Here is a 25,921-nt window from a genome sequence, read left to right as displayed (position 1 = left end):
TTTAGTGCTCCCTCACTCTGATGCCGATGCAGAGAGGGTTCTCTCCATGGTTGGCTTGGACCAGAAACAGACGGAACTCTCTCCTCAATCACGGCTGTTAAAATGGCAGGCCTGGAACCGCTGTGTTTCCAGTGGGAGGTACTGAAGGCCTCAAAATCTTCCACTAACACAATGCACAACACCGATCACCAACACCACCCCTGCCCTTCCCGACGAAATCTCACTCTGAACTAGAGGTCTGCGCGGGACAGAATTTTCAGTCCCGCTCCCGCATTGTGCTAGCCTGGGCCCGCCCATCCTAAGTGTGACGCAACACGAGGGCCTGTTGCGAGCTTAGTCTGGCAAGGCAAGCTATCTCCAGCTCTTCCAAGCTCCCGAAAAATCGGGAGCCAATCAACTTTGAGCATCTCCAACGGCCCTGGGTAGAGGCGTGTTCAAGGCAGTGACGTAGCAGAACTGCGACCGGAAGCCATAGATTGTTTACGGAATCTATGCCGGAAGCGCTTCATTCACTAGAAACATTACGAACATGGAGCAGCGGCAAGCCTTTGACACAGCGGTAGATGCTGTATTGAAAGCATTCAACGGGAAGTTCTCATTGAAAACGGAGCAAAGAGCAGCCCTGGAGGTATTTATCTTCTTCCTGTTACTCAAGCAGTTTCCGTCGCGTCACATACGTCAGAGGAAAGAGTGATGTGATTGGTTTAAGCTTCGTCACAGCCTTTTCTGGCTTCGACCAGTAGCAAACTGAGGCATTTCAGGGAGGCGGGTCAACCACGCCTTTGGGAAACGGTTGGGCTTAATATCTTTGCCAGACCAATGTTTGCAGAGCTTTGAAGTCGCGTTAGCCAGACTAGCATTGTGCAGTCCCGCTCCCACCAAGAATTATGATTTTCAGTCCCGCTCCCGCCCGCCATATTTTGTCCCGCTCCCGCCCGAAAATCCCGCATGATGCAGACGTTCGCGTTATTTCTCACGAAAGTTCTTGTCATTGGCTTGGGGAATTAAACATGCTGAGCTCTCCACTGACCGATCCTTCGCCTAGCGCACGTAGCGAGGGTGCGCGTCGCCAGGCGGCATGCGCAGCTCAGGCTTTACAGAGATACCCAATAAGAAATTAATACCTATAAGATACCTATAAGAAATTAATATAATTTAAAGACACAGTGTGACGGTGCCCCGCCCCCTACTTTGAGTGGATTTGAGCATAAATATCTACAGCTCACAACACTTATCACAACAAGCGAAGGGCAGCTGATTTCCCTCTGCGTCGTACACGAGTGAGAACGACTTCCAAATGTCCGATTTCAGGACTCTTGACTTTTTAACGGTAAATGTGCCTCTTTTTAAAGCAGCACTTCCTTCTGAAGCACTGTGAGCTTCACTAGAGGAGCTCTGCTCTTCCGCCATGATCGGAGATCTGAAACACGGAAGAGCGGAAAGGAATCGGAAACGTACGCGAGATTAAAATGTTTTTATTAATGCCAAATAAAATGTCCCGCGCCGCACTGCTTTGCATCGGGTCCCGCGGGACTCCCGCGGGAGTGCAGGGCTCTACTCTGAACTGACTTCAAAACTTGAGAGCGCTGCAACATGGCCATAAGCTGTAATACTGTATATAGTGTACGGTTTTCCTAAAGCAGCAGTAACACCAGACTGTCTTTGTAAAATGTACCCCGTTTACAAAATTTTATTCAGAGGCGAATTAATACTTTTGGTTTGTTTGCCATTTGGTTTGGTTTCACACTGCACTTAAAGCGAGACGGCCTTTTGATTTCATAAAACTGGTGAAATTTAGTTCCCTCTGGAATTGTGATGTCTGTTTATTTCTGTAATACCTGACAAAATATCAGGCCGTTCTGCGGCTGGGAAGTTATTTAATTTGAGAGGATTAAAGCAAATAATGTGCATGAAATCGCTCAGTCGAGCAGACGGAGGAAGTCTGTGTGCGCGCGCACAAAGGAAAGGAAACGCAGGACCAAACTAATAAATATGGGCGCTCAGCGAGCACCTGGTGCTCGCTGAGCGCCCATATTTATTAGTTTGGTCCTGCGTTTCCTTTCCTTCGTATAGAACATAACGTCTTTTCTTCCTGTTACTGTAGTCGCTCTTTCACGTTTCATTCGCACTCCATTTTTCTCTCCTGTTTCAAATTTGTATCCCACAATGCCTTGCGCGAACAGGGAAAGCCCACCATGTGATGTGATGTGATGCATGACGTAGTATCTTGAACTGGGTCATGGTGAAGCAGGAAAAAACAGCAGAGAATTTAGGGCCACGTGGAGATAAACTCATTAATTGTTCTGTGATTCAAATTCAGTAACTTTTGGTCACTAACCAAAAATAATTGGGTGTCGGGGAAAATTCTTTTTACGATTCTTTTTAGACTTGAGCAATCTGAAAGGCAGTAGAGCTTTAATTAAACGAATCATAAAAAGGGTGTGTGAGGGCTGAAACCGGGGTCTTGACAATATTTCCTTCTTTGTTTGGAGGTACAGGAATGGAAAAACTTCAACAAAGCATACATGTCGACCTATACGGAATGTCCGTATTTTATACGGATTTGATTCAATAAACGTAGTATACGGGCGTATAAATAAAGTTATACGGATTCTTTAAAAAAACCTTCAATATTTATTTAGAGCTATAATCAATTCCCACGATGATAAAAGAGCGCATAACATTTACAAACGTACTGTACAGCACACACAGCCAGTAAAGAGTCATGAAATCGCGCGTTATCTTGTGGTAGCGAGACTTCGTTCCACTTTTGATCATGCGCACACTGCATTGCGAGAATCCCGCCAACCGGGAAGTCATAGACATATAACCATAGACGCCACCTTCTGCGTAGAATCATGTGTCATCCTCGCCGCCATATTGGATGTGGCAAAGTGGAGATTCTTCAGCCGTCTCTGGTGTAGCGTCTAGACAGTAGCCGAGAATAAAGATGCCTCATTCATGTGCTGCGTTTAACTGTACCAACAGGTTTACCGTCCAAACGAGATCACATGGGATTACCTTTCACAGGTGAGACTGGAAAAATACTTTTCATTGTACAACCCCGATTCCAAAAAAGTTGGGACAAAGTACAAATTGTGAATAAAAACGGAATGCAATGATGTGGAAGTTTCAAAATTCCATATTTTATTCAGAATAGAACATAGATGACATATCAAATGTTTAAACTGAGAAAATGTATCATTTAAAGAGAAAAATTAGGTGATTTTAAATTTCATGACAACAACACATCTCAAAAAAGTTGGGACAAGGCCATGTTTCCCACTGTGAGACATCCCCTTTTCTCTTTACAACAGTCTGTAAACGTCTGGGGACTGAGGAGACAAGTTGCTCAAGTTTAGGGATAGGAATGTTAACCCATTCTTGTCTTGTCTGTTTTATGATGCGCCATATGTTTTCTATGGGTGAAAGATCTGGACTGCAGGCTGGCCAGTTCAGTACCCGGACCCTTCTTCTACGCAGCCATGATGCTGTAATTGATGCAGTATGTGGTTTGGCATTGTCATGTTGGAAAATGCAAGGTCTTCCCTGAAAGAGACGTCGTCTGGATGGGAGCATATGTTGCTCTAGAGCCTGGATATACCTTTCAGCATTGATGGCGTCTTTCCAGATGTGTAAGCTGCCCATGCCACACGCACTAATGCAACCCCATACCATCAGAGATGCAGGCTTCTGAACTGAGCGCCGATAACAACTCGGGTCGTCCTTCTCCTCTTTAGTCCGAATGACACGGCGTCCCTGATTTCCATAAAGAACTTCAAATTTTGATTCGTCTGACCACAGAACAGTTTTCCACTTTGCCACAGTCCATTTTAAATGAGCCTTGGCCCAGAGAAGACGTCTGCGCTTCTGGATCATGTTTAGATACGGCTTCTTCTTTGAACTATAGAGTTTTAGCTGGCAACGGCGGATGGCACGGTGAATTGTGTTCACAGATAATGTTCTCTGGAAATATTCCTGAGCCCATTTTGTGATTTCCAATACAGAAGCATGCCTGTATGTGATGCAGTGCCGTCTAAGGGCCCGAAGATCACAGGCACCCGGTATGGTTTTCCGGCCTTGACCCTTACGCACAGAGATTCTTCCAGATTCTCTGAATCTTTTGATGATATTATGCACTGTAGATGATGATATGTTCAAACTCTTTGCAATTTTACACTGTCGAACTCCTTTCTGATATTGCTCCACTATTTGTCGGTGCAGAATTAGGGGGATTGGTGATCCTCTTCCCATCTTTACTTCTGAGAGCCGCTGCCACTCCAAGATGCTCTTTTTATACCCAGTCATGTTAATGACCTATTGCCAATTGACCTAATGAGTTGCAGTTTGGTCCTCCAGCTGTTCCTTTTTTGTCCCTTTAACTTTTCCAGCCTCTTATTGCCCCTGTCCCAACTTTTTTGAGATGTGTTGCTGTCATGAAATTTCAAAATGTCTCACTTTCGACATTTGATATGTTGTCTATGTTCTATTGTGAATACAATATCAGTTTTTGAGATTTGTAAATTATTGCATTCCGTTTTTATTTACAATTTGTACTTTGTCCCAACTTTTTTGGAATCGGGGTTGTATTTGGTCATTATAACGTAATTTTACGAACAGATTTTCCTGACTTTGTGGCTAATATGAAGTCTCGTGCATAATAGCCGCTCGGTGAAACCTCTCTCCAAACAACGAAGTATTTCCTTTGTAACTACGCTGATAACACTTTGTGTTTTTGTCGAACATTGGAGCTTTGTATTCATTCTGAAGGTTTATTGTTATTAATATTGAAGAAAAAGTAACTCATTGTTAATTATCATTCACATTTTCGGTAAATTATTTTAATTTGCATCTTATACGGATTTTATAAGGGAAATACGGATTTTGGAGGTTGGTTATACAGGTTTGATTGACCAAAGGTTGACATGTATGACAAAGGGCTCGTTCAAAGAAAAGCAGAGAAACGCAGTGTAAATGTAAAAAATAAAAAAGTGACAGTTAAAACAGTCGAGCGAACCTTGGGGCTGACTCAGCTCATGGAACACCACTATATCGTGCGGGTCTTTGAGACGTTCAGCGAGGCTCGTCACGTCCTGCCCAGTGAGCCTGTTGGCACTGTACACGGCTTCCTTCTCACGGTCCGTCCAGTACACACGATCCTGAGCAAGAGATCAGAGAAAAGAAAGATCGGGGAATGTGAACAGAGTAACGAGCGACAGGAGCCGGCTGCATCAACACGGTGAACGTAAACCAACAAGTCATGAACTGAATTTTTACCAAAATGGTTAATCTTTCTGTAACAAGTAAGTAATTATTCTCCAAACTAATTCATAATGTCATCACTATGAAGAGATCCTTAAGGAAGGAGACTCTCAGGGCTGAACTACACCACTATAGACTACTGCAGGATTAATAAACTCATCAGTTAATGACTTATCAGTTGAGTCCCTCAAAACATTTAGCCCAGCCTGTTCCAGGAAGCGCAGAACTTTACACTGTACGAGTTCTTTGATTGTGTCTAATCGCACAGTACGTGGCCAACTGAACGCCGCTGTAATCCAAGACAATGATTTTAGCTTCCGTGTTAACGTTTAAATCTCACACTGATAATGTCACGAAAACAGCTCGTTTTTATCGAACTCAAATTGCATTTGTTTTTTTCTCGACTAGACTACTGTAACGTCTTATTCACTGGATCACCAAAACCCATCACGGCATGTTCAGAATGCTGCAGCCAGAGTAATAACACCAGTGCTGTCGTCAAGACAACGCTAACCAAGACGAGACCCATTTTAAGTAATGTTCTTTGGTCCATCCTGAGAGGATCTTCAGCGTATAATCTGGCAGGCTTGTAGTACTCGAGTCCGACTCGTGTCCCGATTTTAAGGACTCGTGACTCAACGTGAACTCGTGCAGTCATGGAGACGAGGACTGATTAGTCTTCTTTATTTTATGTCACATGTCATAATAATTCGCAGGCGAGCTGGATCCTATCCCAGCTGACTACGGGTGAAAGGCGGGGTTCACCCTGGACAAGTCGCCAGGTCATCACAGGGCTGACACATAGACACAGACAACCATTCACACTCACATTCACACCTACGCTCAATTTAGAGTCACCAGTTAACCTAACCTGCATGTCTTTGGACTGTGGGGGAAACCGGAGCACCCGGAGGAAACCCACGGGGAGAACATGCAAAGTCCACACAGAAAGGCCCTCGCCGGCCACGGGGCTCGAACCCAGGACCTTCTTGCTGTGATGCGACAGCGCTAACCGCTACACCACCGTGCCGCCCAGATATTTATATCTACATTAATTTTGTACTAATTTTGTGTAAGAGTGTAATGCACACCTGCGCATTAGATAGACTCTTGCGCGCACGCCGTAAACGACTCGCACCTGCACAGGATTAAGGCGCGATCAGCGCGCCGATATCCAAACTGTGAAAACGCACTTACTTTGCGAAGTATTGAGTTGCATTGCTGACACGTTACCGAGCCTTATTTCCTTCTTTGATTTCCTGTTTCTCGTCTTTGATTCTGCCGAGTCTACGATAGCCTGTTTGTGCCTCGCTCGACCTATCGCCCGTTTCATCGTTTTACCTGCCGTTCTGGATTGTTTGTCTTCGCTTGTATTAATAAACACACCTTGTGCACTCACATCCGTCTCTGACAGAATACTTCACACTCCCTGATTAAGAGAAGCACATTCACGTGTTCAGGAACAAACTAATGTTAATGGCGCTAAAACAGACACCGTCACACGGTGCAGTTGGGGTTTTGTTCTCGGACTCGACTCAAAATTTTTTTTAATGACTCGGACTCGAAGTTTAGTGACTCGACTACAACACTGTACTCTGATCTGGACGGAACGTAGTCTGTTCTAGAGTTCAGGACAGAGTTTATTGTCCTTACTATCACTTTATTCACAATGTCTGATGTTTCACCACCAACACTGTGGAACGTCTCTAGTTTGATGTGGCTCCTTTGTGTAGAGACTCTCTGAGCTGTCAGAGCTTTAAAAGCCTTTTACGGTGTGTGGGAGTAAAAGACTGTTGGAAAGAACAATAAAGCCATTGTCCTTTTACATTCAAATGTTGTCGCAAAACTTCACATCAAAGTGACCGGACCCACGCTCCTCGTCAGGACACATTATTACACACGCCGTCCATCCCATGGTTGCTATGGACACCAGAGATTTGAAAGCAAAAATACAGCGTACGTAACTTAACCCTTACAATCTATTTTAAAGTGTACCAGTACTGGTCATGCTTACAGCATTAATTGTGCTTTATGTATTACTTATAGACAAAAGACGCACACATTCAGTCAAAAAAAACAACAGCGTAAAAGCACTTTTGTGGACAATTTTATTCCGTGAATTACCCGTGGAGGCAGAACCACGAGGAGCAGCCACTGCCGGCTGGACGTGGCGTACAGTCGTTGGTTCCGGGTTATCGGGTGCGAGTAAACAAGCTGTGGGTCGAGGTTCCCAGTCCCCAGTCAAGTAACTTCAGAACACATTGAATAAATATACGGTGGTGCTTGAAAGTTTGTGAACCCTTTAGAATTTTCTATATTTCTGCATAAATATGACCGAAAACATCATCAGATTTTCACACAAGTCCTAAAAGTAGATAAAGAGAACCCAGTTAAACAAATGAGACAAAAATATTATACTTGGTCATTTATTTATTGAGGAAAATGATCCAATATTACATATCTGTGAGTGGCAAAAGTATGTGAACCTTTGCGTTCAGTATCTGGTGTGACCCCCTTGTGCAGCAATAACTGCAACTAAACGTTTGCGGTAACTGTTGATCAGTCCTGCACACCGGCTTGGAGGAATTTTAGCCCGTTCCTCCGTACAGAACAGCTTCAACTCTGGGATGTTGGTGGGTTTCCTCACATGAACTGCTCGCTTCAGGTCCTTCCACAACATTTCCATTGGATTAAGGTCAGGACTTTGACTTGGCCATTCCAAAACATTCACTTTATTCTTCTTTAACCATTCTTTGGTAGAACGACTTGTGTGCTTAGGGTCGTTGTTTTGCTGCATGACCCACCTTCTCTTGAGATTCAGTTCATGGACAGATGTCCTGACATTTTCCTTTAGAATTTGCTGGTATAATTCAGAATTCATTGTTCCATCAATGATGGCAAGCCGTCCTGGCCCAGATGCAGCAAAACAGGCCCAAACCATGATACTACCACCACCATGTTTCACAGATGGGATAAGGTTCTTATGCTGGAATGCAGTGTTTTCCTTTCTCCAAACATAACGCTTCTCATTGAAACCAAAAGTTCTATTTTGGTCTCATCCGTCCACAAAAAATATTTCCAATAGCCTTCTGGCTTGTCCGCGTGATCTTTAGCAAACTGCAGACGAGCAGCAATGTTCTTTTTGGAGAGCAGTGGCTTTCTCCTTGCAACCCTGCCATGCACACCATTGTTGTTCAGTGTTCTCCTGATGGTGGACTCATGAACATTAGCCAATGTGAGAGAGGCCTTCAGTTGCTTAGAAGTTACCCTGGGGTCCTTTGTGACCTCGCCGACTATCACACGCCTTGCTCTTGGAGTGATCTTTGTTGGTCGGCCACTCCTGGGGAGGGTAACAATGGTCTTGAATTTCCTCCATTTGTACACAATCTGTCTGACTGTGGATTGGTGGAGTCCAAACTCTTTAGAGATGGTTTTATAACCTTTTCCAGCCTGATGAGCATCAACAACGCTTTTTCTGAGGTCCTCAGAAATCTCCTTTGTTCATGCCATGATACACTTCCACAAACATGTGTTGTGAAGATCAGACTTTGATAGATCCCTGTTCTTTAAATAAAACAGGGTGCCCACTCACACCTGATTGTCATCCTATTGATTGAAAACACCTGACTCTAATTTCACCTTCAAATTAACTGCTAATCCTAGAGGTTCACATACTTTTGCCACTCACAGATATGTAATATTGGATCATTTTGGACAGAGAGATGGTAACGGCATGATAATCACTTTCACTCTTTCAGTTTCGATTGGTTTCTCTTTCGTGGCGGGAACGCCCACCGTAAACAGGATAAAATCTGCCTGACATCCCATTAGGGAATACATTTGGGCTATTTGGAGGTACAGTGCCTTGCAAAAGTATTCATACCCCTTGAACTTTTTCACGTTTTTCCGCCTTACAACCACAAACTTAAAAGTTTTTATTGAGATTTTATGTGATAGACCAACACAGAGTAGCACATAATTGTGAAGTGAAACGAAAATGATAAATGGTCTTCAAAATTTTAAACAAATACAAATCTGAAAAATGTGGTGTGCATTAGTATTCAGCCCCCTGTACTCTGATACCTCTAAATACAATCCAGTGCAATCAACTGCCTTCAGAAGTTGTCTAATTAGTTAATAGAGTCCTACTGTGTGTAATTTACTCTCAGCATAAATACACTTGTTCTGTGAAGGCCTCAGTGGTTTGTTAGAGAACGCTGAAGAACAAACAGCATCATGAAGACCAAAGAACTCACCAGACAGGTCAGGGATAAAGTTCTGGAGAAGTTTAAAGCAGGGTTAGGTTATAAAAAAAATATCCCAAGCTCTGAACATCTCAAGAAGCACTGTTCAATCCATCATTCAAAAATGGAAAAAGTATGGCACAACTGCAAACCTACCAAGACATGGCCGTCCACCTAAACTGACAGCGAGCAAGGAGAGCACTGGTCAGAGAAGCAGCCGAGAGGCCCATGATCACTCTGGAGGAGCTGCAGAAATCCACAGCTCAGGTGGGAGAATCTGTGCACAGGACAACTATAAGCCGTACACTCCACAAATCTGGCCTTTTTGGAAGAGTGGCAAGAAGAAAGCCGTTGTTGAAAGACAGGCATAAGAAGCCATGTAGGGGACACAGCAAACATGTGGAAGAAGGTGCTTTGGTCAGATGAGACCAAAGTTGAACTTTTTGGCCTAAATGCAAAGCGCTATGTGTGGCGGAAAACTAACACTGCTCATCACCCTGCACACACCATCCCCACTGTGAAACATGGTGGTGGCAGCATCATGCTATGGGGATGCTTTTCTTCAGCAGGGACAGGGAAGCTGGTCAGAGTTGATGGAGCTAAATACAGGGCAATCCTGGAAGAAAACCTGTTGGAGGCTGCAAAAGACTTGAGACTGGGAAGGAGATTCACCTTCCAGCAAGACAGTGACCCTAAACATACAGCCAGAGCTACAATGGAATGGTTTAGATCAAAGAATATTCATGTGTTCGAATGGCCCAGTCAAAGTCCAGACCTAAATCCCATTGAGCATCTGTGGCAAGACTTGAAAATTGCTGTTCACAGACGCTCTCCATCCAGCTTGAGCTACTTTGCAAAGAAGAATGGGCAAAAATTTCAGTGTCTAGATGTGCAAAGCTGGTAGAGACATACCACAAAAGACTTGCAGCTGTAATTGCAGCAAAAGGTGGCTCTACAAAGTATTGACGCAGGGGGGCTGAATACTAATGCACATCACATTTTTCAGATTTTTATTTGTTTAAAATTTTGAAGACCATTTATCATTTTCGTTTCACTTCACAATTCTGTGCTACTCTGTGTTGGTCTATCACATAAAATCTCAGTAAAAAACTTTTAAGTTTGTGGTTGTAAGGTGGAAAAATGTGAAAAAGTTCACTTTTGCAAGGCACTGTAAAACTTGTTGCGAGATGGCACGCGGATTTTATGATTCAGGACAGCGATTTGGTTCAATCTTGAGAACTGCGACACTGATGATGAATGGCGCCTTTTTTTTTTCTTACTTCGACTCGATCCAGCCAAAGATCAGGTCGAGTAAATTTAACTATTTCTTTTATTTCTGAGGAGCAGATCGGTTGATAATGTGTTTTCTTAGACTGGTGTTTGCAACACAGGGTCGGCAACCGGTCCACTGCAGCCCAGACAATCAGACAAAACAACGACTGTGCGTCACTACCGGTGCTGGAACCGCCCATGAAGGAGGCGACATGTCGCTGACCATGCCTGACTGGCAGAGCGGTGACTTAAAATTCGCGTGTACTTGACAAGAGCTTATGACGAACATTACATGATGGAATCACTGGTATCATACGTGAACTTTTGAAATAGCTAGTACAACCCCGATTCCAAAAAAGTTGGGACAAAGTACAAATTGTAAATAAAAACGGAACGCAATAATTTACAAATCTCAAAAACTGATATTGTATTCACAATAGAACATAGACAACATATCAAATGTCGAAAGTGAGACATTTTGAAATTTCATGCCAAATATTGGCTCATTTGAAATTTCATGACAGCAGCACATCTCAAAAAAGTTGGGACAGGGGCAATAAGAGGCTGGAAAAGTTAAAGGGACAAAAAAGGAACAGCTGGAGGACCAAACTGCAACTCATTAGGTCAATTGGCAATAGGTCATTAACATGACTGGGTATAAAAAGAGCATCTTGGAGTGGCAGCGGCTCTCAGAAGTAAAGATGGGAAGAGGATCACCAATCCCCCTAATTCTGCGCCGACAAATAGTGGAGCAATATCAGAAAGGAGTTCGACAGTGTAAAATTGCAAAGAGTTTGAACATATCATCATCTACAGTGCATAATATCATCAAAAGATTCAGAGAATCTGGAAGAATCTCTGTGCGTAAGGGTCAAGGCCGGAAAACCATACTGGGTGCCCGTGATCTTCGGGCCCTTAGACGGCACTGCATCACATACAGGCATGCTTCTGTATTGGAAATCACAAAATGGGCTCAGGAATATTTCCAGAGAACATTATCTGTGAACACAATTCACCGTGCCATCCGCCGTCGCCAGCTAAAACTCTATAGTTCAAAGAAGAAGCCGTATCTAAACACGATCCAGAAGCGCAGACGTCTTCTCTGGGCCAAGGCTCATTTAAAATGGACTGTGGCAAAGTGGAAAACTGTTCTGTGGTCAGACGAATCAAAATTTGAAGTTCTTTATGGAAATCAGGGACGCCGTGTCATTCGGACTAAAGAGGAGAAGGACGACCCGAGTTGTTATCAGCGCTCAGTTCAGAAGCCTGCATCTCTGATGGTATGGGGTTGCATTAGTGCATGTGGCATGGGCAGCTTACACATCTGGAAAGACCCCATCAATGCTGAAAGGTATATCCAGGTTCTAGAGCAACATATGCTCCCATCCAGACGACGTCTCTTTCAGGGAAGACCTTGCATTTTCCAACATGACAATGCCAAACCACATACTGCATCAATTACAGCATCATGGCTGCGTAGAAGAAGGGTCCGGGTACTGAACTGGCCAGCCTGCAGTCCAGATCTTTCACCCATAGAAAACATTTGGCGCATCATAAAACGGAAGATACGACAAAAAAGACCTAAGACAGTTGAGCAACTAGAATCCTACATTAGACAAGAATGGGTTAACATTCCTATCCCTAAACTTGAGCAACTTGTCTCCTCAGTCCCCAGACGTTTACAGACTGTTGTAAAGAGAAAAGGGGATGTCTCACAGTGGGAAACATGGCCTTGTCCCAACTTTTTTGAGATGTGTTGTTGTCATGAAATTTAAAATCACCTAATTTTTCTCTTTAAATGATACATTTTCTCAGTTTAAACATTTGATATGTCATCTATGTTCTATTCTGAATCAAATATGGAATTTTGAAACTTCCACATCATTGCATTCCGCTTTTATTTACAATTTGTACTTTGTCCCAACTTTTTTGGAATTGGGGTTGTAATTAAAATTCACTACAGGTACACTTTCAGTGATGGAGCAAATTAAAAAAAAAAAAAAAAAAATCCATCGTTGATGTGAGATTGTGTTCCAGGAAACAACATCAGTGCTGGAAGAAAATGAAAATGAAGTGGTGTTCAAAATATGATACGAAAGCAAAATAAGAGTTTATACTCAAGTGTGTGTGTTCTTAACATAAATGGTATTAAATAACATAATTAAAAATGCCATTTTATTATACCATGACGACAGGGATATTGCGTTATTGCTGGATTTCGGATCGGTGCCCTTTTTATCAGGAGCACAAGCCAGCACACACACGCTTACCTCAAACACGGCGAGGGCGTACGGATGTCTGAGTTTCTCGCTGGAGGACAGGATCACTCTGCGCTGAGCTCCGTTATAGTCCACGCTGGAGATCAGACGGAGCTTTGAGTCCACCCAGTACAATCGCTTCCCCACCACGTCTACACACACACACACACACACACACACACACACACAATTCTTGAACTACATTTCACTCTAAGATATTAGGTTTCTGTTGCTCTCCAGCAGGTAGAGTTATACTTTCTGCTCCATTCCCGTTGTAATACAGCTGTGTGTTAGTGTGTTTACAGTAGACCTGCTACTCCAGAACTTACAGAAGTTTAAAGTAAAATACACTACTGTAACACAATATTAAATTCACACCAGTGAAATATTTAATGTTTAATAGCAAGGATCAGATGAACAGACTGTAGATGCAAGTCGTTATTCTTCAGAACAAAACGACGAGCTACAGCGACACTAACGGGACAAAAACTAACCCATGAGGAACCTCTAGGAGCTGCCAAAGTGTCATACAGACATTACAGCTGATAGTGTGCTGCCCGTACCCAGCGTGATGCCGTTGGGCCATTCGATGCCCTGAGACACTAAAACCTGTCGGTCCACTCCGTTCATCCCCGCCTTCTCGATCTTGGGCCTCGTTCCCCAATCGGACCAGAACATGAACCTGAGGAGAAAACGGAACAAAAAATAACTAATAAACACACCAGAAAACACGCCATGTGCTTGTTGTGGAACTGGTCTCTTTAGCTGCCTGGTGTTAAAAATGTAACATGAAAAATAAAAAATTAATTCGATAAAACAAAATACAAATGAATATAAAAGAAAATATAAAAAGTAGGTGTTTTTTTTTTAAATTGTAATATGAATATTGTTTTTTTTTTAAAAATAGAAAGACAAATTTATTTAAAAAAAGTTAAACATTAATGATTTATATACTACAGCTTTCTGAACTGATTTTATAATTACAGGTGTATATACAAAAAAAAAAAAGAAAATAAATTCATCAGCCAAAAATAAAAATCAAGTATTAATTAGAAAATTAAGAATTGCTTACATTTCTATAACAGCATTTTTAAACATAACAGTCTTTAAGCCTGAGTATTTTACAATCTATATATTATTTAAAAACAGAAAAATAAGCAAAAAAAAAAAAGATTAAATAAACGTTAAGAATGACTAGGACTTGTGTCTAATTACAGCATTTTAAACTAATTTTATAATTAGAATTTGATTAAATATTATAGCATACATACACAGCACCAGTCAAAAGTTTGTGCACCCCTACTCTACTCATTGACAGGTGTTTCAGCGTTGTGACGATTCTCTACACTGTAGAACAAAACTGAAGACATCAAACACTATGAAATAACATCTGGAACATAGCTGGAGTTATGTGGTCAACAAAAGTGTGTTAAAAAACAAAAGTTTGATATTTTAGATTCTTCAGCGTATCCAGCGTTTCTCTTCATGAGGGAGTCACCTGGAACGCTTTACAGTTAACAGCTGTGCCTCGTCAAAAGGTCATTAGTGGACGAGTTTCTTGCTGCCTGTACATCATTTCCTCTATCGCTTGCGTTTCGTATTCAGCGTACAGTTCGAGGTCAAGGTGGATCAAACGCTTCAAACCTCAAAAGATCTTCACTGACTGAATTGTCGAGTCCAAAAGTCAGACTCCACGCTACCAAGGACGGCTTTCAAAGCTAATGCAGGTTTTATGACAAATTAGATTCCTCAAAGAGCATGAATTAAATTTCAGTGTGGTCTGGATGAATGAGAGTTATGTTACGTCACATTGCTAGGTCAATATTTTATGAATGAACCCTTTATCATCACTGTTACCAGTGAAATTGACCATCAACCTGTCCTTACAGAGGGGGAACAGGACAGGAAGACAGGGATAAAAGAAAAAGAAACACAGTAGTAACATGAGGAAAGATGAGGAAAAAAGAACCCCCCCCCCCCCCCCCCCCCCACTATGCTCCTATCAGGAGTACAGTGTGGGAGCATTTAAAAACTAGTCTGGCTAACGCAACTTCAAAGCTCTGCGAGCATTTGGTCTGGCAAAGATATTAAGCCCAACCGTTTCCCAAAGGCGTGGTTGACCCGCCTCCCTGAAATGCCTCAGTTTGCTACTGGTCGAAGCCAGAAAAGGCTGTGACGAAGCTTAAACCAATCACATCACTCTTTCCTCTGACGTATGTGACGCGACGGAAACTGCTTGAGTAACAGGAAGAAGATAAATACCTCCAGGGCTGCTCTTTGCTCCGTTTTCAATGAGAACTTCCCGTTGAATGCTTTCAATACAGCATCTACCGCTGTGTCAAAGGCTTGCCGCTACTCCATGTTCGTGATGTTTCTAGTGAATGAAGCGCTTCTGGCATAGATTCTGTAAACAATCTATGGCTTCCGGTCGCAGTTCTACTACGTCACTGCCTCGAACACGCCTCTACCCAGGGCCGTTGGAGATGCTCAAAGTTGATTGGCTCCCGATTTTTCGGGAGCTTGGAAGAGCTGGAGATAGCTTGCCTTGCCAGACTAAGCTCGCAACAGGCCCTCGTGTTGCGTCACACTTAGGATGGGCGGGCCCAGGCTATTTAAAAACCTCCGCACAAGCACACAATAACACAAGTACACTTTAAAACATGAGACTTAAGGGGGGAAGGAAGGGAGGAGGTAGAGGTAATCCAGCGCAAGCAAGCAGCCGTCCGCTCCTGCAGCCATGAGGGCGCTGGTCACGCACCCGCTTGTCACACTGGGGGTGAAAAACGGCGACCGCAGAAAATTGTGGAAGGAATGCGAAGAATGCAAGAGTGTCTCCCAGCAGTGACCTTCTAGGGGAAATGTTGCCCCAGCAACGGCCTTGGTCGAAGCCGGTGCTGTTCAGGGAGCCGAATGTCGATAAGACAGAGATTGTTTGGTCTTTCGAACAGACGCAGTCTTTACACGTCCACACCACTCGTCCATATCTGTCCATTGCGTCCATTCTGTTCAATTCAATTCAATTTGGTCTCCGAAATACTTATTCCTTGCAAAGCCGAAAGCGTCTCCAAGATGACAACCATGTTGTGGTTCAAGTTCTGCCACAGTCTGAGTGCTGACAGCTTTGCCCACCGCTCCAATCATATCAGGCAGCTTTGTGGGGCTTTGAACAGCTGTCACCGTTGTCTGATTTCCTCGATATACCAGGGCAATGCCTAATCCAATCAGCAAAAGTCTGGTAATCATGGTTCCGAATAGGTAGATATCTTCAATGTCCTCCACAGACGTTCCGGCAGGACAGGTGGGTTCTCCTGAACCCAGGCTTCTTGTCGAGAAAACTGTGTCGATTTCGTTAGGAGACCAGTTTATCAAATCCATGCTTTTTTAGTTTAGAAATTCAATGCGGAGAGAGTCTCTGAAAAAAAAAAAGTATAGGCAGACGAGACGAAACAAAGAGCACAAGCAGGAAAAAAGAAGAGGAGAGCAGAGAAATGTGACCGCCTTCCGTGAGAGCACGGAGAAAAAAAAAAAAGCACTTTAATGGTCTGTTTTAGTGCACTGACATACAGTAATGTTTCCTTCTTAATGATATTTAAACTTTATTTTGAATTCCTTGGGAGATTTGAAAAACATCTAAAAGGCTTCGATCCATTCATGTGATGTGGGGTCTGAGAGCTTGTTTACTATTTGCTGACATCGTTTATGTCACTTTTCACACGTATACTGTACATTGTTTTTAATTAGAAACCTGGCACATAAATTTGATAAAATATCCCCTTTTCTTTTTTTACTTACATTTATTCAGCGCACTTTTCCTACGTCAAGCAACAAAATTATCCTGAGGCTCACTGGTACAATATATCAAGTGGTAACATTTATGTTTAATATTGTACATACAATAGTCTTTTATAAATACGTTTTTAAAAACGGCCACTCAGCCTAAATGTTTAAGAATAGTGAGATCTTTTTTAAAGCTTTAAAAGAAACATTTCCTCTTTAAAAAAAAGTTTTACATTTTCTTTTTTAATTCATTAAGAAATAAACATCGAAAAACATGAGGGTTGTTTTACAATCAGAGTACGCAAGCTAAAAATCACATTTAACACTTATTATCTTCAATATCAAAAGGCTTGGCTAAATAAACTTGGTTGTTTATTGTAGCGCTGTGATCGCTCTATTTACCATGCAAAAAAAATTTGGTGATAACGTTATTTTTGGTGAATGTATGGCAATATATGTCATATTTAGCAAAATTACTTGTGTCATTTAGAAAAAGTGCTTTTTTTGACCACAAAAGGGATGCACTTAAATCATTCTTTATCCAGCGGTTCCCAAAGTGGGGGTCGCGACCCCTTTGGGGGTCGCGGAGGGACTCCAGGGGAGTCGCGGAGAGACGGGACTGTTTGCATAACACAGAAAAAAAAAACGGGCATTGGAATGTTTTGAATGGCGTCGGAATGTTGGTAATGCGTCAGTGTATAGCTGCCACGGTCATTAGAATTCAATTGCTCCCTTTCACTCAGTAATCGCGCTCCGCCCTTGAATATTAATTCCATTCAATTTATGCTAAACCGCCAATCTGTTGGATTGCTCTGATATTGTTGTTATTAGCAAACCCTCCTCCTGTGAATACAAACTGTATAAAACAGGTCCCTATTTTGAGATTCAGAACAAAACATCGGACGGCGACTTTATGACAACATGGACAAGTTTCTACGCGTGCTTCCTACAAAACGCAAGGCTGCTGCACAGGACGAGTTCCCATGCACTTCGGCAGCAAAAAAGATAAGGCGGTATGATGATGCATACATCGAAATGGGCTTTACGAGCACATTGGTGGGTGGTGAGGGACGACCGCAGTGTGTTCTCTGTCTGAAGGTGCTGGCGACAAAGTTTAAAGCTAAACAAGCTGGACACGGCACACCCCGAGCACAAGGACAAGCTGGTTGAATTCTTTCGGCGGAAACTTTTGAACTTTCAGGCACAACGGGTGAACTTCACTAAAGTTGCGTCTGTCAATGTCAATGCCCAGCTCGCCTCCTACAAAGTGGCCTACCTCCTTGCGCAGAGCAAGAAGCCACACACAGAAGCGGAGGAGGTGATCCTGCCCTGTGCCATTGAAATGGTGAGGACCATGGTTGACGAGGCAACAGCAAACAAGTTACGGGTGATCCCCCTCTCAAATAATACGATTGGAAGACGCATACATGACATCGCTGGCGACATTGAGGAGCAGCTCACCGACCGAGTACGTGCAAGCACCCGGTTTGCTCTGCAGGTCGATGAAGCCACTGACAGCAACCGAGACTGTTTATTAATCACGTACATCCATTTCGTTGATACAGAGGACATGAGAGAGAATCTGCTATTCTGCAAGGAGGTGAAAACACGAGCCACTGCTGATGAACTGTTCCGAGTGATTGACACTTATTTGCAAGAGGCAAAATTGAAGTGGGAGTGCTGTGTTGGAGTGTGTACGGACGGGGCTCAGGCTATGGCTGGGAAGCGCAGTGGGCTACAAGCGCTCATAAAGCGTGTGTCCCCCAATGTGCAGTGGACCCACTGTATGATTCACCGAGAAGCGTTGGCATCGAAGCAGCTGAGTCCCGAACTGAACAAGGTGATGACGGACGTAATCGCCACTGTCAATTATATCAAAACGCGCCCTGTTAAAGCTCGACTCTTTGCTGCTCTCTGTGAAGAAATGGGCTCCAAACACACGGCAGTTCTGTTTCACAGCGAAGCGCGATGGCTGTCACGTGGGAAGGTATTGAACAGGGTGTTTGAGCTGCGAGAGGAGATACGGATTTTTACTCTTCTGTGAATAAAAAATAGCAACTTTAATATCTGTCTGAGTATTATTATTATTATGGTTATTATTACTACACTAAACACTGCATAATGGGTGGTGGTGGTGGGGGGGGTTCGATGTCAGGGGGTCCCAATATTCTGAAGTCCAAAAGGGGGTCCCCAGCCAAAAAGTTTGGGAACCACTGCTTTATACCATAAAACACATATTTGGTTCCATATCATTGGAAACATAGTTAAGTTTTAATGTTGAATGCCAGTAAGTTTTCAGACTATTTTGATCAAATTAGTGTCAAAAAAACGTCCTCTCCGAGACAGCTAATTTCTCAATATACAATAACATATCTAAAATGATTATTTTCATCCTAAAATGGGGTCAAGATATTATAGACAACTAACACAAAGCTTACAGCCTTATATTTAAAAGCACTATGGAAGTAGTGGATTCTGAATCAGCCCGGCTTAAAGCGCTGATGACACGTTTTTGACATCTTTGGCGATGTTTTATAACATAAAAAGTAATTCCCGATGATCCATATATTAATTCACGAAGGCGCCTATTTTACAAGTTATGATAAAAAACATGGCTATTTGGGCAAATTTGACGGGGCTGCAGCACCCAGGAGACGGAGGAGGGGCTATATGATGTCAGCGAAAGAACCTTCCTCCTAACTTACCAGTTTGTTGATGCGACAGGTGTTCAGTTTGTCATTATTAGTATTATTATTATTAGGGCTGTAACGATATGCGTATCGAAATCGCGATACGCAGAGCCACGATCCGTATCGCGATACAAGAAGGCAGAATCGCGGTACACCCTTTCAAACTTCTCCTCAGCCCAAAAACAGAGGCGCTTCCAAACTTCAATTTATGAATACTTTACTTTTTATTTAAATTACATTTTAAACTTACTTAAATTACTTTTTTTTTTATATCTATTAGTAAGGCGTTTTTTCGCTGACCTGCGACAATCTTCTGCGAGTCACGCAACGTCCACACTCGCCACTGGCAGAGCATTCATTTCCTTTAAGCGGTCGCCATTCTGGTTGCGACGCGGGGAGCGAATCTGTAAACAAGCAGCTCATTGGCTGGCTAGGTGTGCCACAAGCCAATCACAATCACTTGACCGGAAAGGCATGCAGTGTTGCCAGATTGGGCGGTTTTAGGTGCTTTTTGGCTGGTTTTGAACATATTTTGGGGTGGAAAACGTTAGCAATATCTGGCAACACTGAAGGCATGTCTGCTTGGGCGGAAGCCTTCTGATCCTTCCGGAGGGCGACTAGTGCCTGGTGCTGGCTTTGCTGGGCTGTGGCGAGGGCGTGGACCAGCTCGGCGAATGGGGAGGACTCCATGGGGCTGTTCTGCTTCAGCGCTCCAAATCCCGGGTTTCGGCACCACTGTGGCAACTTGGATGGGTGGGTGGAGCGCAGAAGGACGGCAGGCCAGAACTGAGTTAACAAAACCGTTTATTATCAGCTTTTCAGCTTCTACACGTTTATTCATACATCTTTATATATACACACACACACATGCCACACACACATGTTCTGGTCGGGAGAGAGCCCGCTCTGCTCTCGCTCTCTTCCTTAAATAGGGCGCGGCTGCTGGGAAGACACACAAACACAGGTTAATTCACATCAGGTGTAGTGATTCTGCCACTTACCTTCCCTGACTCCACCCTCCGGTCACAGACCGACGCTTGACCACGCCCCCACTGCCACACCGCCGTAACCCGGTAATACGCTGAGAGTGAGACAGTGAGAGGGCCACCCCCCCGAAAATCTCAACGGATTTACACGATTTGGAAAAATGACTTTTTCAGAACCGAAAAAAACGGAGCTTCCGGCACATGCTGGAAAACTTGCACCCATGCGGATTCATTCTGTTTTTCTGTCAAAAAATTCCATCTTTTTTTTTTTTGGGGCTGGTGTCCTGAGTATATCGGCTCAGTATCATCTCTATTTAGGAAGCGCGTTTCAGTAGAATTATATTAGCTGTCTAAAAATAGATTTTAAAAAAAATGTCAGAAAATATAACTATTATGAAAATTACAAATCGCATCTACACCATAAACATTAATCCTGACGGCGGTGGAGTTTCCTTGTAGCACAAAATTCTCGTTGTACTTTATTCTTATCCAACCCTCACGATTCTCAATAATACTATAAAAGTATTAGCACCCCTGGTACTTGTACTTAATAGGGAAACCACACCCCAGCACTATGAACATTTTAATGAATAATAATAATAGCATGCCTGTTATGGGACTAACAGGACCGAACATCGAGACTGATGATTATTAGTAATTAGTAATAATTCATCTGACTCTCACCCTTGCTCCGGAGCCACGGCGATGGCCCTCGGCTCACTCAGGTCAGTGTGGATCAGGACACGCCTCCTGCTGCCATCAGATGAAGCCACCGAGATGGTGCCGTGACCCGAGTCGATCCAGTAGAGGTTGTGCTGAATCCAGTCAAAAGCCAGACCCTCTGGGGACAGCAGCTCCGAGTGGATCAGAGTCATGTGATGGGACGGGTCACTCGCCTCGTGGATGTAGGCGCTGAGGAAAAAGTTAGTTAAAATGACTTACTGCTCTTTCTATAATATAATATATATTTCAGTAGCAGTTTATTCCCTTCTCTGTTCTCATAAAGGCTTCGTTACACATTTATAAGCACTGAACTTATTAAAGAATCATGCAGATCGTACGCTGTACGTATATCAGCACTCACCAAGATGACAAGATGTTCAATAAAGTAAATGAAAACAGCCATTTGGAAAGGACTCCTGTCGTGCTTACAGTATTAACCGTTATGAAATGTCAGACTGTGCGGGGTCTTAAAATTCTTTCCTGAAGCAGATAAATCCTTCCTGACAAGCTAACAAACATTTAACATAAACATATAAGGCATTTTTTTTCAAATTAACTACATTTTAACAAGCTTGCATTAAAATTACGCAGTTTTTCTGTTTATCGCTAAATACATCTTTAGGAATAATGTCTATAAGAGGAGTTCGGGGCACCTGTAGATCTTGCGATGGAAGCGGTCGCACCAGAACATGCGGTTGGTGGCGACATCCACGTCGATGGCCACGGCGTTTTTCTGAGTGGGAACGACCTGCGTGTAGTCCCGCTTCACCAGGTCAATGCGCCGGATCTCGTGTCGGTTAGTGAACATCAGGTAGGGACTTTTTCCTGCATGGCACACAACAAAATGGCGTCCAGACTGTATCCTTGACGTTACATTCTAGATTTCTATAAAGGCGGCTCTGACAGTAGTGCAGGTTTACTTCGGATTCTAACACGCCATCGTTTCAATCGTAACAACTCGCCGATATGGTGACGTTTCCTTTGCGTCTCCAGCGTCAGCGCTTTGAAACGGTCAGAGGTGAAGCTGTAACTAAGTTTTCTGACCTCTTCAGGACAGACAAGTTTACACTTCTTTCTGGTTTCTCAGTAACACAATGCGTTGTTTTTTTTTGCCTTATTAAAAAGAAAAAAAGAAAAAAAGTGAGGGAACGACCAGGGATGGGTTTCCCAAAAGCATCGCAGCACAAAGATCATTGTTAAATGGTAGAGCGAGCAGCACAATGAACACCCTCTCTCCCTTAGTTAAGACACTCTTAGTGTTAAGAGGCTTTTGGGAAATCCACCGCAGTTTGTTTATCGCTGCTATAATGCAAGTCAGAATTATCATGTAATTATAAACTGCTAAAAAGTATGCTGTGTCATTTGTTAATGAATAGAATGTCATGATCCACTCCGGAGATTACGCATCTCTCACGCCAGCGCCGATCCGAATCCGGAACGGGAATTCCTTCATGCCTGCATTCACTTCCTGGTTTTCTCTGCTGTTATAAAAACGACAGGAACTTTCGCTTTGCTTCCTCTGTTATGTTTCTTGGTTGTTTGCTCAAGCTCATTTTTCTAGTTCATGATTTTCTGCACTAAGTTTTTTCGTCCTTGCCTGTTTCGTGTTTTTGTCTAGTTTTCTGTCTCTTGTTATCTGGATTATTTTTGCCATTTATTTTTGTCCCGTTTGTTTACCCTTGTGCCACGCCCTTTTCCCTGGATTAAATCTCTCTATTTATTTGATTACTGTCTGTGTTCTGCTTGTGGATCCTTATCTCACCACACCTCCACGACCCCTAACATAAGAGGTGTTCACACGGCACATATTTGCATCGATGCTGCACCGATGTATTTTGTTGCGATATATCTTACACCGGTGTAAATTTTGTGGAGCGTTCACACGTCACAACCCTGCTTACTAGAGAGAAGTGTGTTAGCACCGGTGCAGCCCCACTTGCGTTCACACGGCAGTTTTTGCGACCGTGCTATACGATAGTAGTAATGCGGAAATGAAATATGCGCATGCGTGAAAATGTACTTCCTTTTCCCGGTTGTCATGGCATCACCGCACCGGGAAAACAACATGGATGAAGACCAGTGTTGCCAGATACTGCTGATGTTTTCCAGCCCAAAATATGTTCAAATCCGCCAAAATGCACTTAAAACTACCCAATCTGGCAACACTGGAAGACACGCAGTTCTGTTGTTGTTGATATTCGCCATTTTGGAAGCGCAGAATACCAGGATGCAAATTATGCAATGCCCGTATGTAATCAACTCTCGTCACGCGTAGCGAGTCGACCCCTGTAGCGTTCAGACGTCCCATTTTATATCGGTGCTGCCCCGCAAACTAGCATTTACTCCGGAGTAAATTTCTTAAACCGCCTCCCGAGCAGGGTTAGATTTGCACCGGTTTAAGCAGCTTTCAGGGGCTGCACCGGTATAACTTTGTACAGTGTGAACGCTCTACCGGGGCAGCCCCGGTGCTACACCGGAGTAAAAGTTGCCGTGTGAACACCCCTTTAGAAATTATAATCTTCAGTAGTATAAAAGGAATAAGGGTTGTTTTACAATCAGAGTACAAAGTTCAAATTGATTCAAACTGGTTTTTAAAAAAAACTATAAAATCTGCACTTTTGGAAATTAATACACATATGAACATAGGCGTGTGTAATAGTTTGTATTATAAGAAGATGAAGTGTAGCTTTAAGCAGGGCTGGGACAAACAAATGAAGTGATTCTCGGAGAGGACATTTTTTTTTTTGACAATTCAGAATCCACGACTTCCATAGTGCTTTTAAATATAAGGCTGTAAGCTTCGTGTTAGTTGTCTCTAATATTTATATCCCAATATCTTGACCGCATTTTAGGATGAAAATAATCATTTATTTTATATTGAGAAATTAGCTGTCTCGGAGAGGACGTTTTTTTGACACTAATTTGATCAAAATAGTCTGAAAACTTACTGGCATTCAGCATTAAAATTTAACTATGTTTCCAATGATATGGAACCAAATATGTGTTTTATGGTATAAAGAATGATTTAAGTGCATCCCTTTTGTGGTCAAAAAAGCACTTTTTCTAAAGGACACAAGTAATTTTGCTAAATATGACATATATTGCCATACATTCACCAAAAATAACGTCATCACCAAATGTTTTTTTGCATGGTAAATAGAGCGATCACAGCGCTACAATAAACAACCAAGTTTATTTAGTCAAGCCTTTTGATATTGAAGATTGTTTTATTTTGTTTGGGGGGTCCTCCCTCAGGATAAATATTATAGCCTCTTTACTAAGTATACTGCATTGACATTAGCACAAGGACATACAGTACAAATACATGTAGTTATAGTGAAATTATGCCCTGGAAAAAAATGCGAATAATAGAACAAAGAAGGTGGAGAACACACAAGGAATAGTGATCATTTTTTCCTTTTATTTGCCTGGACCACCAGTGTCTCCATGGCCCGCTGTCGCCGAGTTGCCACATGTTTCAGCCACGCCCGCTTCTCTCCTTCAGCAGTCGGTTTCTTGGCCTGCTGAGCACTGCAAGTTGCTTGAGAGCCATACTTGCTCTGCTGCTGCTGCTTTTCCTCCTTGTTCACCCTCTGCTGGTGTTTGTATGTGGCTGCTGCAGAGTTAATGTTCTGTCCACTTCCCCAAACTTCACGTCCTCCCTTCTAAAGAGCTGCATAGCTGTCTTCCCCCTGGACATCAGCGTGTACTTGACCGTCTGTATTGCATTAAAGGTTTCCACATTCATGTTGCCACTCCTTTGATCGATTACATCATTCATCAGACTAAATGAGGACTCGACTCTAGGCCCATGAAAGATGGAGAGGCAACACTTAACCAGTGCACCCAGGGAGGGGCACTTGTCTGGTTTGTCGAAGACATGACCCCACCACTCCACGATGCTCTCTCCCTCCTTAAAGCTGGGGATGGTCAGGTCAACACTGAACCGCACAAGTTCCCTCTGGAGATCCTGGTCTGCTGGCAAGAGGTGCCCCAGCATACCCATGGATTAAAGCAAAAAAAAAAAAAAAAGCTCCATGTCGTTGGCCCCTACCACGTCAGCGATGCGTCAAATTTTAAACGCCGTGTTGTCCATTATCCCCTCGGCCCCTACTTATAGTACATTTACATAATTTTAACAATGACTAAAGCTAAGGCAAGACTTTACCTTTGTCATTACTGGCTATTCATGATGAAACATCAAGTTTTCAGCGCAAAGTGCAAATTTATTTCAACAGTACTTTAGTAATGCACAGCAGTGGTTCAGAGAAAAGTGCAAGTGCAGTCGAACTTGAACCATGCTTTCAAAAGAGTGGAACAGAAAGAAAAATAAGAAAATCTGTTGAAATAAAGCCAGGAAACAAGAAAAGTAAAGTGAAAGTTCACTTTTTCTGCTTCTTTGCAGTGAAGCCAAAGGCATCTAGTTTGGCAACACCTGATGCCTGTTTTTGTTTCTTTTTCCTTGGCACAGCAGCAGGAGCTTGCCATTATCGCCCATTTCATTTCGCCAAGCCCATCTCCACTTATTCTTTACCGTTGTCTGACACATCTGTGCCTTCATTTAAAAGAAGCGCGTCCATGCTGGCAAAACCGAAAGTAATTTGACGCGCTCTAGTGATGGAAATCGAAGGGCCTGTGTCCGGTGAAATATGGCCTTATACGCAGTACTCTAGTTGAGGGGGGATGTGGGGGGAGGCGTCCCCCTTCTG

The 25,921-nt window shown here is 43.0% G+C and overlaps 1 protein-coding gene across 1 annotated transcript in view; it reads right to left on the bottom strand.

Annotated features, from left to right (window-relative positions):
* Nucleotides 1-25,921, bottom strand: part of LOC132890677 (low-density lipoprotein receptor-related protein 8-like) — a 165,274-nt gene that overhangs the window by 26,607 nt on the left and 112,746 nt on the right. Inside the window, exons 10-14 of the mRNA XM_060927790.1 lie at nt 21,866-22,037; nt 21,174-21,401; nt 13,600-13,718; nt 13,049-13,188; nt 5,018-5,159 (exon numbers count right to left, since the gene is read on the bottom strand). Of these exons, the coding sequence (XP_060783773.1) occupies nt 5,018-5,159; nt 13,049-13,188; nt 13,600-13,718; nt 21,174-21,401; nt 21,866-22,037 (801 nt within the window). The remainder of the gene's footprint in view (nt 1-5,017; nt 5,160-13,048; nt 13,189-13,599; nt 13,719-21,173; nt 21,402-21,865; nt 22,038-25,921) is intronic.

Source organism: Neoarius graeffei, chromosome 1, assembly GCF_027579695.1.
Source record: "Neoarius graeffei isolate fNeoGra1 chromosome 1, fNeoGra1.pri, whole genome shotgun sequence".
In the NCBI taxonomy this organism is placed as follows: domain Eukaryota; kingdom Metazoa; phylum Chordata; class Actinopteri; order Siluriformes; family Ariidae; genus Neoarius; species Neoarius graeffei.
The sequence above is the reverse complement of the archived record's forward strand: the minus strand, read 5'-3'. Positions and strand labels throughout refer to the sequence as shown.